The sequence below is a fragment of the Harpia harpyja genome, chromosome 4 (genome assembly GCF_026419915.1).
Source record: "Harpia harpyja isolate bHarHar1 chromosome 4, bHarHar1 primary haplotype, whole genome shotgun sequence".
NCBI lineage: Eukaryota > Metazoa > Chordata > Aves > Accipitriformes > Accipitridae > Harpia > Harpia harpyja.
The window spans coordinates 47,190,792-47,206,743 of record NC_068943.1 but is presented as its reverse complement, the minus strand read 5'-3'; the positions used below and the strand labels follow the sequence as shown (position 1 = coordinate 47,206,743).

The 15,952-nt window shown below is 59.2% G+C and overlaps 1 protein-coding gene across 1 annotated transcript in view; it reads right to left on the bottom strand.

Moving 5' to 3' along the window:
- ZBTB16 (zinc finger and BTB domain containing 16) overlaps positions 1-15,428 on the bottom strand; it is a 64,770-nt gene extending 49,342 nt beyond the window's left edge. The window contains 3 exon segments of the mRNA XM_052783772.1: positions 13,508-14,502; positions 14,504-14,850; positions 15,314-15,428. Coding sequence (XP_052639732.1) covers positions 13,508-14,502; positions 14,504-14,776 — 1,268 coding nt within the window. The 5' untranslated portion in view covers positions 14,777-14,850; positions 15,314-15,428.
- Between the last annotated feature and the right edge of the window lie 524 nt (positions 15,429-15,952).

The following is a 15,952-nucleotide window of genomic DNA, read 5'->3' as shown; positions in this document are numbered from 1 at the left end:
ACGGCTGCCTGTTTACTGCTGAAGAGCATCCGGAGGAGGACAGCGGGAAGACCGCGCCGGCCACCACCGCACAACACAGTCCGAACGTTACGGCACCTATAAAATAATAAAACCCGACCCCGGGACGCGGAGCCAGCATGTGGCAGAAGACGATGCAGGAATAATCAAAGGGATTTGGCAATCCAACAGGGTCTTGTTTAACAAGTGCCACGGCGGGCCGTCGCTCTACAGAGCCCAGGGGAAAAGCCCCTGGGCCCAGAGAGCGGTTGGTACCCAGGGCACGAGCATCCACGGCTGCAGCATCTCGACAGGCGAGAGCTGAGTCGTTAGTTGGGCTGAACAACCAGGACCGGCATAGCTCACGATTTATTCATTCTGGGGGAGGGAGGAGAGATGCTGTTTCTAAACCGTCGGGAGGCTGGCATTAACATCCATCGTTAGCATCCCTCTGAAGACGATACGATTATTTCTTTTAACACGGTGACACTTGCAGCTAACTCATGTCTGACCCCACCAGCGCAGGGCAGACGCTGTACAAGAGGTGACCAAAGGTAATTGAAAATACAAGCACCGTGGATCGGAGCAGAAGAGCTGTCTCAGCAGCGACCCTCATCGCAACAGGTGAGAGCGATGGCACCCAGAGGACAACCGGCATGCACCCACCTGGGGTGCATGGTAAATCCAAAGCCTTTGCCGAGGCTGCATGCCGGGGACGGCCGGGTGGACCGGAGGCACGCGAAGCAGCAGAGCCATGGTCCCAGGAGGCACTGGTGCCGTGCATCTGAGTCCGACCCCAGCCTGGTATCGGGAACCAAGACGCATCCCGCGCTACAGACTCCATGCAACATCATAGCGAAAGGGGAAAAAGCACCCCAGCCCGCTACAACAGCTTGCAAAATAGCCCTTTTTCCCAACATCATGTACGCAAACATTTCCTATTAGCCCGCTTCCATGATTCAGCAATTCAAGTCCTGGTAATAAAAAGTGTGGTAATCCACACATTTGTGTGGAAGAATGGCAAATTCATGCCTTCAATGACTTTTGAGAGCTGTGCTATTAAGAAAAGACATTTTCCCTTTCTCGCATTGAAGGAAAAATACAGTTATTTAAAAATGGCAAAAGAATCAGCTCATTAGTTAATAACAGCGACAAAAACCCTACCACGGGAAAAGCGAGTGGCTGCAGACCAAAGCAAGAATTAAGCCGATGTACGTAAAGAAGGAAAAAAACGCCTGGCCCCGAACCTTAAATTAGCTGGAAGAGAGGAAGGAAAACTTCCAGACACACACAAGACCCTGCAGCAGTCCCTACCATCGCCACTACAGCCCAGCACAATGCCCTGATGGAGCAAACCCAGTGCCCTCACAGCCCCGCCGTGGTCCCCCAGCACCGGTGGCACCGCTGGCCCCAGCCAGCACCCACCTGCCCGTGAAGCGGTCCCCTGCTGAGCCCCCCAAGGACCAGGTTGCTGGGGGGGGTCCACAGCATCCTGGGTGAACCAAGGCTCAGCACCACAGGGGGAGCTGGGCATCATAGGGAGGATGCCGGGCGTATTGCAGGGGCTGGAGCATCATGGGGGGATGCAGGGCATTGTGGGGACATGATGGGGGGCACCGGGGCTCGGCTCGGGGCTGCGGCTGACCCAGGATGCGCCTGGGCTGGGGGATGCCTTCCGGCATCCGGCTGCTCTTTGTCTGCTTGCCTCTGCCTGGGCTCTCGCGTTGTCACCGCTGTCATTTCTCTCGCCCTCCGCTTACTTATGCGGAAAACGCGGTTTCCGCGTGAGCCGTCGCAGCACAAAGGAGCCCATACAAAGACGCACTTGCTGCACGTTACACCCAAAGAGGAAGAACTGAAATGCCCCACAACACCACCGGCCGCAAAAGGCGATGGTGCGTGGCACGGATGGGAGCGCAGGTGAAGCACTAGGAGCATCCCTTCCCGCGGCGGCTCACGGCAAAGCAAATCCTGGCACAGCACGGCTTTCCACGAGAAATCCCACTCGCGCACAGAGGCGCCATCTTTTTGGTCGGGTGGAAAATCCTTACCCCGCACCACAGCCCAGAGACTCGATCCCGCGGAGTGCGTTTGACGCCAGGGACTAAAATGGCTCATCCCCGAGAGCACCGAGGATGCAAACCCCACTCATGGCACATCCACACAAGAAGCTGCAGCGCTGAGGACCGGCGGCTGGGCACGTCCAACTCAGGAGACCCCCAGCCTAGCCGTACAAACACAACGCAACACGGTTTGCTTTTTATGTTGGCAGGAAGAAAGTCCCCATCGCTTGCTCTAGGTCAGCGATCCTTATCAGCCCCCACCAACTGTATTTGCGGGTGGCACCAAACGCCCAAGCAAACAAAGTTGGGGGAGCGGGAAGAGGAAAGCAAATGAAGCAGAGGGGGGAGGAGAGGAAAGCCAACGGTGTTTGCCTCCCGGCCTTAGCCCATGATGCCTGCCTGTGGCGGGGCGGTGAGCAAACAGGCTCCGGCACGTCGGTACCTGCGGCTGCACGACACGGCATTGTGTGCAGCGTTTGATGGCCCCCTCCCCGACACACGTATCACTAGCGGGAAGCTCGCCGCACACGGCCGCTTCGTTCACTTAGCAACAAAGGTGCTAATTAGGGAGCTGCTTTCCACCTCCAGCCGGAGGAGGATGCGGCGCAGCTGCCCGTGCCGGCAGCGGCCGAGCCTTCGGCGCTTGGCCGGCAGAGCAGACCCCGCTGTGCATCGCTTGCGCTACAGGATAAGGAGAAGGAAAGCATGCCAAGTGCCTTCCTCGGGAGATGCCCATTTCTGCTCCTCTGTGGGACACCCCCTGCTCAGCTGACCATCACCAGGGTCGCCTCGTTTGCCATCTTCTTCCCATCTTCTTCTGGAGGGGCACAGCCGGATGACTCCCTCTCCCAACGGCGAGGTCTGACGTGAGCTCTCCTCCCTGCTCGGCCTTGCAGCCACCCCAACGTGCTGGAGCAGCACTGGCTGGCCGGCCGGCATCCCCAGGCTCATGCAGAGCGATGCCCACGTCAATGGCACACGACTCGCCAGAGCCCCCCACTCCCCCCATCCATGTGCTGGCTGGTCACGACACCCACTCTGGGGCAGCCCGCAGCAGCTCCCACCCCGCTAAATAATGCATTGGCCAGCCCTAATTAACGCAAGGGAAGGATGATATACATTTCTGGGCTGCTTTAAGTTACACTTGGTTAGACGCCGAGGGAAGAGCCGCCTCCAGCGAAAGGGTCAGATAAGCCAGAAATCAATACAAGTGATTGCCTCCGCATCCCGAGACCCTGGTGCCCCTCCCCAGCTCCTACGGGCAGAGCTGCGGGCATCCCACGGGCAGCCCCAGTGCTGCCCCACTCTTGCCTGGGCTCGGGTACTGCTGACTCAGCACCCTGCGGGCTGGGAGCTGCCGGTGGCCCGGTTCCCACCACAGCACCCATTGGCCTACACACGATCTTCCCGGCAGCCACCCAGAAACGTCAAGCCCAAACCCTCCCAAAAAAACCCCAGCGAAATGCTGCCCTTCGGCCAGGGTGACAACGAACTGAAAGGCTGGGGGAAGGTGAGGCAAAGCCAGAACAGTGTTTCCCCATCCCTCCCCGGGAGCAAGAGGAGACAGGGACCTGGAAAGCAAGAACAACAACTCCTTTTCATTTTTTTTCCATGGGAAAGGTTTTCAACCAAGTTAAAATTTTCCTGAGAAAGATTCCTGCTGGAGGGAAGCGGGGTTTCTGCCAGCTTTATCGCCTACACACCGCACTCCTGTGCAAGGCAACCCACGTGCAAGACAAGCGGGAGCTGGGCTCCAAGCACCCACCGCCTGAACCCCAGTGAGACGGGGCAAGCTGCAGGAGCCCCCCCCCCCCCCCCGCCCCCCAAAAGGCGAGGGCAGTGGGGACAGAGCTTGCACGCTACAAGTGCCTCCGGCCACCGCTCTCGTTCGCAGAAGCGCCCTCCCCCCCACCCCCCCGCCTTGGTGCTTGGGGTATTTTCTACGAACGGGGGGAAGGAAGAAAGAGAAGAGGAAATCACCACTTTACTGGTAAAAATAGCAGAACACCCAGTAGGGAGGTACAGAGGGTTTCGGTTCTGAGCGCTGCGCCGTTTCGCAGAAAGGGGCCCCAGCGTGCAAGCCAGCGGGCGCCCTGCCGTGCCCCGACCACCCCATGCCGCCATGCACCGGGCTTGCCACGAGCCACCGGCAGAGAGGACCTGCCGCGGCGCTGGTGATGCACGCGGCGCCTGTGCCCTCCAGCTGACCGCAACGTCGTACGAGCGGGACAGCGTGCCGGTGCCGTGCCGATGCGGTGCGGGCAGAGGGGGACGGGTGAGGCGTGGGCGTTGCACAATGCCTGCGCCTTATCTCTCCCACGCAAAGGCAGTTTGTGTGTGTTGCGCAGCAGGCTGAGACCGCAGCCCGTGCCCAGCCGGAGATAAGATATCCGTCACTGGCGCTCGCTGCACCGCGCTGCCGGCAGCGAGCTCCCGCGGCCAGCCTGAATTCGTGCCATTTGTGAGCCGTTTGCTGGCTCGCTCTGCACCGAGCATCCCCTCTATGTACCCCCTCACTGCTTCCCTGCTGGCTTGCCCCCATCGGGTAGCCCTTTTCTGGACCAACTCGAGCAGCTCGTTCCAGACCCGTGATACACCCAAGCAACTAGGATGCCCAAGCTCACAGCCATCCCCGCTCCCAGGCCAGAGCAAGTCCCAGCAAACCCCCGAGAAGCCAATGGACCAGGTAAAGACATGCAGTAAAATCTGGACACCCATGAGATGTCCTGAAAGCCTCGTGCTGCCACATGTGCATGCTTCTAAGAAGACCGGCTAGGTTTTGGTTGGACTTTTTTAAGGTGCAGTCCATGCTGCGGTTAAATCGAATTTCTTGGAGCCGTAGCCTTCACAGGTTTAGTCTGTGCATGCCAAAATTAGTACAACCTGTCCCTAAATACCATAACAAAAAACACGTAGTAAGCGCTTTGCCTTTATTTATGTCAGTGCTGGTTGCAAGGAGGATGAATCACACTTCCTCCTTAGCACTCCTTTCTAATATGATTTACTATAAATAATGCGTGGAGAAAAGAACGAGGGAAGGCGACAAAGGGCAAAGCGCAGGGAGCCCAGCACCGTCCCCAGACTCGGTGGCAAGAGGATAAAAGCACCTTCAACAGTCGTGATGGAGCTGCAAACAGCATGTGGGTTGTAACTGGGGTAGCACCTGGTGCATAAATGCAAATCTGAGACAAAATTAAATGACAGGCAATAGTAATATATTTTTTTTATATATATACACACACTCACATATATTAATTGCATTGTGCCTTTAAAATATAGTTACTCAAAAAGCAACACAGGTCCTCACCAACGGCAGAACCCCTTTTTCACCTTCGCAAAGCCCAAGCTTTGGGCACGGGGACATCTGCCATGCCAGGGGTTGGCTCTGCCAGCCAAAGGGCACGATGCCGGGAGCCGCGCGGCTGTTTCGGCGTGCGGACGGCTTTCTGCTGCCTTTCTGCAGGCAAAGTGACTCGGACCTTGTGGCGTTGCACGCTTATTTCACAGGGAAATAAGAGCCCTGTGCTCCCAACAGTGGTGCCAGCAGGGACCACGAGCCCACTGCCCTGGGTACCTGCCTCCCACGGGGTATTTGTGCTTTTTCCGACCTTGTGAGCACACCAGCAATGGAAACGGTCTCGTGTTTGGGGGTTTTTTAGTTTCTCTTTGTCTTTCCGCTTGGTCGACGTCTGCCTTCTTTATAGGTCACCAAGACAAAAACAGGCGTCCTCCTCCCCACCGCAAGTCGCCTTTGCAGACGGATGGAGGTGTATTTTTTTCGAGAGGGGGGTGCAGAGGTCCCCTCTGCGGCATGCGAGGCAAGTACCCGTGGCATCACCTGTGCTGGCATCCTCCGCTCGCCCCCGTGCTGGTGTCCAGCGGCGCTCCCCCCCGGCACTCTGCCTTTGCGCGCGGGAGACACCGGTGCGCAGCAAGCCAGCTGCTCCTCGTACAGCACTAAACAGAGCACGGGGTTATCAGCCCGGCTGATACACGCAGATAAACAGCCCATCTCCCGCGCTGACGCCGGTAACAAAGCAGGGTGTTTAACGCCGATTTATGGCGGGCGGCTCTAGCGAGGCTCAGTACGCCTTCCAGCGCTCATGCCTACGTGGAGAAGTATTTCCTCAATTGCGTATCGCTGACTCGTTTGCTAAACAACGTGCCAATAAAACAGCAATGAGACGACGAAGGCCGATGGAAAACTAAACCAGCACAGCGGGGCGTGTATCCAACCATAATCTACTTAAAATCAGTTAAGAACACTGCAGCGAAAATGATACGGGTGGCCTTGGCCCTCGGCCAGAGCGCAGAGCCTCGCGCCTACAACCCGAATTTTACGGTGATGCTCTCTTCTTCTTCAGCTGCAAAACGCCTGAGCCGGCGGATGCTCTTGTCAAAAAGAGGAATCCACCTTTATTTGTGAAAGCACCTGGTCCAGCAGAGCTTAATACTCTCGCAAAGGTATCTGCTGCTCCCCACGTCAGCTGCAGAAGTTATCCAAAGTGCTGTGAGTGCAAACCGGTGTTCAAAAGCGATACCAAGCATTTCAGGCATGCTTCAGCCTAGCTAAAGATTATCCAGAACGAATCCACGCCCAATGCTCCTGAACACCCCCACAGCAGGTCTCTGCAACCAGGCCCGAGCCCGGGAATAAGAGTAGATGTCATGACTGCATCGAAAGCTCATAAGCCCGTATTAAAAGGCTTCTAACCACACGCAGATTCACCTGCCGCCTTTGCCTTTATTCAAAAGGATCCATAAACCTTTCTCTGTGGCTCGTGTTTCACGAATCTCCTCCATCCGAATTTCCCTGCGTGCCACACTTCTCGTTTCAGCTGGTACCCGTCACACAGCCGCTTTGCAACCGCCCATCTCTACCAGCGCTGGCGAGTGAGCCGACCCCCAGAAAGCCCGACGAGACCCGTGAGGTGCGAATAACGCTGCTGTCGGCAGGGGCATGTTGCTGGCACCCGTGGGTGCCAGGCTCTCATCGCTCATCGGCTGCAGACGTCTGTGCATCCTGACAGTGCCTGCCCGGGACGGCAAAGGAGGGAGCTATGCCCAGCGAAGGACTAAATGTGACCATAAAGCCCTGAGCTGCCTAACACCGGGCTGGGGCTGGGGGGGGGGGAACCTTGCAGGCAGAGTGACACAAGCCAGGACTGCCGGGCGAGGAGGAATGAATGGAATAGGCTAATTTACACAGGAAGTGAGCACTTACCAGACCCTTCATCCCAACACACAAAACCCTCTGCCATATCTGGAAGCAATTACACCCAGTTAACATGATCTGCCTGCCACTAAAATTAACTGCAAACAGAAATATTTTTCACTTTTGCAACAGGAGATGCCATGGCCCCGTGTTTGGCTGCCGGGAAATATTTAGTAATTACTCATTTAAAGCCTCTCTTGAAACTGTCAAGGGGTGGGGGGGTGGGGAGTACAAGAAAAATCTTGCTAATTGTGAGGAAAAAGGAAAACGCAGATCCTTTTACTCTATCCAAGGAAAACAGACTTACGCACTGGTGTAACTACAGAGCCAACGTCGTGCAGAAGCAGGGAAGGCTGCAGGGACGCTCCATCGCGAACTGCCCAGGCTGCTCTGCACCATTCCCACGTGCCACGGGGAAAAGAAAAAAAGAGTCGATAGCATCACCCCTGAAACAGCACAGGCTCACCGAGGGTCCCTCGGTGCAACCAATAAATACATTTTTAACCAACATCACTCTACGAGCCATAACGAGAACTGAAAAGGCTGTGCAAAGCCGATCGAACCGCTGCAAGCGACATCAAGCGAGCGTGCTTTGGGGAAAAAGCCACCACAAGTGTCCTCAATCAGGCAGGTTTTACACATCGGGGTCCCAACCCTGCAGGCCATGGGGATCAGCTGGCACAGATCCACCCACCCTGGTCCCTGGGGAAACGAGCGACGCTGGGGACGGTGGATGCACCCGGTCAGAGAGCAGGCAGCATCCCCATCGCCACCGTGGAAGCCCCTTTGCCATTGGCGAAGTGTCAAAAGTGCCGGACGCCACCGCCAGCCTCGCCATCGGTAGGGAAGATGCAAAAGTTATTCCCACGCGAGGGGAAAAAAGAAAGAAGATTTAAAAAAAATTTTAAAATTGGTCTTTTCTGATGGGAATCTCAGAGTTTTGCTTTAACAGGCATCACCCACACAACTAAAATGATGCAGAATAACTGATGGAATAACACGGAAGCCGAAGGGGGCTTTTCCCCCTCCGCGCTAGGAGCCGAGTATGGAAACGGTTAAGTCCCCCACTGAATAAATCAAAAGTTCAAGGCTGCAACATACCATGCCGTATTCCCCCTCTGCCTATGACAAGAACCAGAGAGCCCCCGAAATCCCAAGCATCCTGAGCGGGGTCTCCGCTGGCGCTCACAGGTTACACGCTCGGGGTCAGCGCCGCGGACCTTAGCTGCAACATTCATTTCCTGAGCGGGGCACGTCCCCCTGCCCATAAAGCTAATAAGAGCTTCCTCGCCCGGCCGCCCCGCGCCATGCGGCAGTGGCCAGGCGGCCGGGAATGCTGGTTTCCATTAGCCCCTTATGATGCCAGGTGCTGCTAATAAGGCCCATCAGCAAGAAACAAGAGCTGCCAAGTCGTCTTCGGACTCTGGAAGTAATCACGGGCAGAGTTTGGGGGGCTGCTGGCTTTTTTTTTTTTTTTTTTTCTTCCTTCCCCCCTTGTTTTCTATTTTTCTTCCCTTTTTTAAAGTTTCGGTGGCAACGGAACATAAATTGCCGAACGCTTGAAATAAAATAAAAAACAACTACTGTATCGGGCTACCAAAATTAACGCTAATAACATCTCACAAAGCACTTGGGATCCGATTTATCACGTTTATTGCTTTAATGGTATCCTGCATCTGTTTCTCACTGTGACATGTCGAGCAGTGCCAACATGCCTAATGGCATCAGTAGTACAACGCTCAGCTAATCCAGGCGGAAACAAACAGAGGTGAGGCTGGCAAAGAAAGAGGCGAACACCAGAATACTTCCCTACGCAGCTACCTAAAGTTTGCTACGGCACTAACATTACGGCTCCATGCAGACAGCGGACTAACAGGCTACACATGATGGGGATTGCCAGGCATTGCAACCGGGGCCTGGAGCCCCACGGGAAGCTGCCGTTTCCCTGAGTGGGAGCATTTCGGATCAGCGGGAGCACCGATGCCTGGTCCTGCACACCAGATGGGTGACAGCACCAATGCCTGGTCCTGCACGCCAGCGCTACTGCTAGCGGCCAGGTAGATCTGCCACTCCTCTGCGCTGCAGAAGGGGGAAAAGAGGGCAAAACTCTGCAGTTTAGGGCACTGTGGCCAGTTGCCAGCCAAGGTAGAAGGGCAAGCCTCCTTATTCCTACCCCAAAAATACTCCACCAGAGCACATGTCTTTTAGGCAACGGCTCAGCCACGAAACCTCAAAATGCCAAACTCGGACACGAAAACTGGGACGGAGGCTTTCCCCAAGGTGCACTCCGTCGTATGACAGCGAGGATGGGCACCTTCCAGCCAAAACCACTCCCAGGGGAGCAATTGCCTGCCACCAGCCTCCGCTAGCCTGCTGACACCATCGCCACGAAGCACTTTCATTTTCCAGCCGAGCATCTCCACCTTGCACAGACACGCACATGGCAAACGCTGCCAGCAAGCCGCATCGCTACGGTGGGCGAATTCCTGGACAGCATCGGGGTTCAGATGCTCAGCCGTGCCACCAGTGAACTGTATTGAATTGCATCCCCACCCGCAGCCTTCACTGTTGCTATCGATGTGAAAAAAATGAAACCGTGTCTTTTATGAAGTTTTAAGGTATTTAACTTCTTGATGACACATTACTCCGGGCTCAGCACAGCACTTGCGTCGCAGCTTGGGAGGTTTTTCTTCATACCAACAACACCAAAAAGGGCCACTGAACTATGGCTTTTTTTTGTCTGCAATTAGAAGCGACGATCGATACTAACATTAGATTAAGTTTGAACTTTGCTGAACCTAGGAGGAAATCTTTTATAAAAAAAATTGAAGAGTCGCCAACTCGATATACACTCAATTAGTCAAAATCGTAAGCTTGGTAAAGAAGAAAAAAAAACCAAACTGGATTGTGCAGCAGCTGGTGGGTTCGGGGACCCAAAAACCCCGGTCAGGGCCAGTGCCGAGGCTTGCAGCCGCTTGGCCACCAAAAGGTCATGGCTCAGCGCTCTCAACTTGCCGGTGTTATGACAGGGCACAGGCGATGCTGCCACAGGGCCGAGGGTGGCCGCAGAGCCACGCTCCCACACGGGGCTGGGGCAGACGACCATCCCTCAGGCACCCTCCATCACCTGGAGCGAGCGGCCCCCCCACGCCCTTGCTGAAGCCCAGTGAAACCCAGCCCTTCCCTCTCCTTTTTCCTGCGTGCATTTCCCATACTACTGAAGATAGGACCAACACTCAGAATGCTCCGAGACTATAAACTTATATATATTTATACTTATACAGGCATGTGTGCATGTAAACAAACATACCCGCCATATGTATACACTCGTTTGTGCAACGTAAACAGGCACAGCACCCGTTGGCTCGCTGAGCTCCTTGCAGAAAGAGCGGCGTCAGCTCTGGATGGGTTCGGGCTCTGTCTGTCACCTGCTGGGGCTTGGCACGTGAAAGCCGTCGTGCCGGGCAGCCGAGCAGCCTGCGGTACTGTTACGTACCCCTCCCCGGCAGCTGCCCCCGGGCCCCCAGCTCACTGCAGCTCGAGCACCTCCACATTCACTTCAAGGTCGGAAAGCAAAACCACAGCAGCAAATGCACAGCAGAAAGGGGTCAGCGAAAGCTGCTGGTTGACAAGCAACACCGCGGTACCCCCGGCACATCCTGTCCCCACTGCCAGCCAGCTCGGGGAGGTGGTGCCAGGACCTCAGCACGGGGCGCAGACTCCCCCAGACCATCTCTCCAGCAGGCACTGGAGCAGAGAGCAGCCTGTAGCGGGTATGGTGCAGCTGCCACCACCGCCAGAACTGCTCCAGCAGAGAGCTACGGATCCCAATCTAGCGTAGATGCTCTTTAACAGCTCCATGAATACAAGAGAATCCCACAAATCCTCCCCAAACGGTAATTTTCACAAGGTATTAGAAAGCAAATGCTATAAAAAAGCCACATGAGACCATGTCTACACACACACACCGCCCTGGATTTAGACCCGGGGGCGGGGGGGGGGCAGTAAGTTCATTTGACTGTTACCCAATGCCTTTCAACATGGACGGTCTCGCGGATCAGTTTAAAAATGGCTCAAAGGATTTGGCTCACCCTGCAAAGTTTGCCAGCGCCAGGTAATCTGTCAGAAAGCAAGAACAGGCTAACAGAGTTTGGCGCTGGCTTAAGCAATTGCCTGCGAGGCTTTGCTTGCAAGGGGCGACACTTGGCTCTGTGCTTCAGTCAGAGCCGGAGAGCCCATCGGAGCACGGCGTGTACCCAGCCTCCCGATAAGGATCACGAATAATTAAGAAATAATTAAGAAATAAGCTACAACCCCGCAGCCGTGGTTGCCAAAATAACCCAAGCCCAGGAAGGCACTGTGAGATACAGGCTGCTGCATTGGACAAGCTGGGCCATGCTCCCCCACCTCCCGACCGCTCGGGTGCGCGGGGAAGGATCCGACCTCACAGCCTGCCCTGCCTCGGGGCAGATCCTTGGCCAGCGGCAGGAGCAGCCGGGCAGCCCCAGTGTCTCCGTCTCCTGCGGCCGCACCGGTTGCTGCTCTTGGGCTCGGAGGGAGAAAGGGAGATGCTCGAGACCGCAGCAGAAAGGCACGTTAAAATTCTCTCTGAGCCTTCACTGCAGCTCTCCTCCGGTGACGTTCGGTCTGCATCACCGCACGGCCGGGGAAGAGCCGCACCGAGGTGGCTTCGGGCACGCTAACCACCACAAGCCCCAGCTCTCCCGCCTGAGACGGGGGAACAAAGCAGAAAGCGGCTGTGCACCCGCGCAGAGCCGGGAAACCCCTCCGAGGCGTGAGGGCTGCTCTCAGCGGGGTCTGCGCAGCAGCTCCAAGTCGCTGGCCGGACCGAGAGGTGACGCTGCCAACACTCGCAGAGCCGTGCGGGGCCAAGAACCCCAGAGTGGCGGCTGTCGCCCTGCACTGGAAATGTTCATGGGCTGAACATGCGGGGAACTGCCACTCGGGCACCCGACGCCAGCTCCGGCGCATCCCACACCGCTCGTGGGCGGCAGCCTCCACAGGCAGCGAGCGTGCTGGCAGCACTGGCTCCCCCACCAGAGGTGTGTGCCGGCACGGCCACCGTCCCTGGAGCGCGTTCTGTGCGTCGGGACTAATTAACCTGTTGATTCATTAAAAATCCGAGACGGTGCGCAGCCCGAGGAGGCTGCGAGCAGCTCCAGCACTGCACCGGTGCTGCCTTCCCCCAGGCCGGACGCTGCCGTCCTGCCGCGGGGCTGCAGCCGCACCAGGGGCCAGTGCTGCGCAGTGCTCGCCGAAGCACACCCAGCACCAAGGGGTTTGACCGGCGCTGCCGACTTAGGTGAGGTAATTAAAGCCACTCCGCTTCCCAGCCAAATCGGGGAACGAGCTCTGGTCCCCGCTCCCCCGATCGGGAGACGGTAAATGGGGGAGCACCAAACTCATGTGCCCGTCACAGCCACCATGCTCCCACCCCACAGCAGCTCCCCAAGGTGTGGGGCTTGGCGTGGGCACAAAGATCCACCCCCACCCCGAGCAGGGGAGCCCTGAAATTGCAGCCACAGGAGGTTCAACTCCAAACCCGTCCTCGCAGGGATGGACCTGCGGCTCTGCGGCAGCACGAGCCCTCCACACTCGCCTCAGTGTTAGCCAGCCTGACCTACGTGTTACTTCGTGCAAAGTGCAAGCATTTCATAAACCGGGAAGCTGAGCGGCAGAAAACTACCAGGCTAGCAAGGTACTGCACGCAGAGATCTCAAGCATTGCCGCTGCGGCCAGGCACGGGGACCCCGCAGGTCTCTTCTCCCGCCCCTTGCCCTGCACAGATGTGCCCAGGTGCTGGCGCAGGCAGGATTGGCTTTTGGCAGAGGGTGGGCGAGGGCTGCCTGACCCCACGGCCTCTCTTCACGTGCGGATCCCTAGCTCAAAGGGTAGCGACCGTGAGCAGTTCGGCGGACACCAGTCAGGGAAACCAGCGGGGTTTGTGCTAGCAGGAAACACCTATGGCCCGAGCCCCGTCCGGGCTGTCTTCCCCAGCCAGTGCTCGCTGGAAGGAGCCTTCTGGCATGGCTGCCAGACCTGGAAAAGCTGCGACAGCCGTCCCTCCGTGCGTACCGCTGTGGGTCCCGGTTTTGGGCTACGCAGCGGGAACTTCGCGCTGGCAGGCACGGTGCCTGTCCGGAAACCGAAATCCTCCAGCGAGATCCCGCCCGCCTGGTGCGGAACGCAGCAGCGCGCCATCGGCACTCACCTGTGCTGCTCGAGGGTCTCGTTGTCCGGCAGCTCTGCCCCGCACACGCTGCACTGCTCGCCCAGGGCCCTGCTCTCCGTCTTCATGCCGGCCGCCAGCTCCCCCAGCTTGCTGAACAGCTCCCGCTGGATGAAGCCCTGGGGCAGCAGCCCCCCGTAGGCGCTGAAGTCCATAGAGACGGCCAGGGCCGGCTGCACGTGCAGGGCGGACACCACGGAGGGCGGCACGCCGAGCACCGGCTCAGTCTTGTGGTTCGGCAGCAAGGAGTAGATGCCCAGGGGCTTGTCACCCTGGGCAGCGGCGGCGGCCGACGGCTCTGGCCCCAGCGGCAGCCCCTGGCCGGGCTCGGGTGGCGGCTCGGTGCCCTCCTCGCGGGCGTAGTGCAGTTCACGGGCGCTGGTGATAACGCTGCCGCGGGTCGGGGTGCCGGGCCCTTCCTTGCCCTTCTCGTCAGGTTTCTCCCCGCCGGAGGCACCGGGCTCGGCTGTCTGGGGGCTGTTGCGGCTGGAGGTGTCGTCCACCTGCATCGCTTCGGTTTTGACCTCAGCGAGGCCGGGGGGGCGGCGGGCGGCGGCAGGGCGCGAGTCCTCGGGGGTGCCAGGCGGCAGGGCACCCTGCAACAGCGACTGCCCGATCGTCATCAAGCTGTCCACTGCCGCCTTGGTGGGGCTCATGGCGGAGAGGGGGCCAAAAGAAGCGGAGGCGGAGGGGCTCTGGTCCGCCGCGGCTGCCGGCAGGCTCTGGCCAGCCGCACCGGCGTAGCCGCTCTCCTTGCCGGCGGGTTTGGAGACGAAGAGGCCCTTGATGTACCTCGACTTCCTCTCCTCCTCTTCCTCAGCAGCGGCGCCTCCGTCGGCCATGGTGACCTCGGCGTCATTGTCCTCGGAGGCCTGGATGGTCTCCAGGATCTTCAGGCACTGCTCCTCCAGGTACTCGATCTCCAGGATCTCGGCGGCGTACAGCAGGTCGTCCAAGTCTTCGACCTTGGCCTGCAGGGGTGGCGGTGTACGCGTACTCCAGGATCTGCTGGAACGTCTTTGGCGAGAGGAAGTCCAGGGTGTAATGCTGGCTGTTGCGGTGGAAGAGGATCTCGAACATCTTGCTGGTGCAGGCCAGCACCGTCCGGTGCGCGTGGAACTCCTGGCTGTCCACCATGATGACCACGTCGCACAGCGTCCCCGCCAGGCGCATCTGGTTGGCTTTGTGCAGCAGCCCCGTGGGGTGGCAGGGGTTCTGCAGCTGGATCATGCCCATCTTAGTCAAATCCATTGCGCTCCCGAGGCTCACTCATCAGGGTGCCTCGCCGTCGCTCAAATCTGGGAGTAGCTTTGTGTGCCGACTATCTGCGAAAACAAAAGGCGGAGGGGGGAGAGGAGCGGGGGGGAGAGAGAGGGGAGGGGAGGGGGGGGAGAAAGGGAGAGAAAGGGCAAAAAAGAGAGGAGGGCCGGGGGAGGAGGGGAAGGGAGGGGAGGGGAGGGGAGGGGAGAAGAGGGAGGTTAGCCCGCAGCCCGGCGGCGACTCGCCGAAAAGTTTCTGCGCTCGGCTCGGCGGAGCCGCGTCCCCGCCACTGCCGCCCGGGGAAGGGGGCGCGCCCCCCGCCACCGCCCGCCCGGCTCCGGCGCGGTCCCGTCCCGCGCGCAGGGCTCCGCCGAGCAGCGGAGACCCATCAGGTGCGCGGCGGGAGCCGGCGGAGCGCCGTCCCCGCGGGCGGGCGGGCGGTGGGGGTGGTGGGGGGGGGGGTGGTGAGGTGGCTGGGGCGGGGGGGGGCCCGGGGCAGCCCGCCGCCCGCCCCCTGCCCGCACTCACGGCGGCCGGCGGCTGCTCCGGCAGTTCGCACTGCCCGCTCTCATCGCCGCCGCCGCCGCTCGCCGCGCCGCGCAGCAAATCACCGCGGCGCCGGCCCACGGGCCGCCCCGCGCCCACGTCAGGCCGCCCCCACCCACCCCCCCACCCCCCCGCACCCCACCCACCCCCCACCTCCCCCCCCCCGCAGGCCGCCGCCCGCTCCATCTTGAGTGCGGGCGCCCCCCCCCGCGCATCCCCGGCCCCGCCGCGGCACCTTGCGGGGCGGCGAGCGGAGCGGAGCGCGGCCGGGGCGGCGGCTGGACAGCGCTGCCAACAACAAACATGGAGGAGCCGAGGCACCGGGGAACCGGCGGCGGCGGCAGCGCCGGGCTGCGAGCGGGGGCCGCCCGCCCCGACGGGCTGCGCCCACCGCCCCACCCGCGCCCTCACCCACGCGAGACAAAAGCGACCCCGGGGGTGGGGGACGGACGCGGGGGGTGGAACACGGGGGAACACCGGCCCCCGTGCGCCGAGCCTCCCCGACTCGCCGCAGTCCGGATTTAAGAGCCCGGCCCCGGGTCACCCGGCGCTACGGGGAGGCGGGCACCAGATTTAAGAGGGGGAGGAAGGTAAAAATCGCCCAGAACGCCAAGTTTCGGG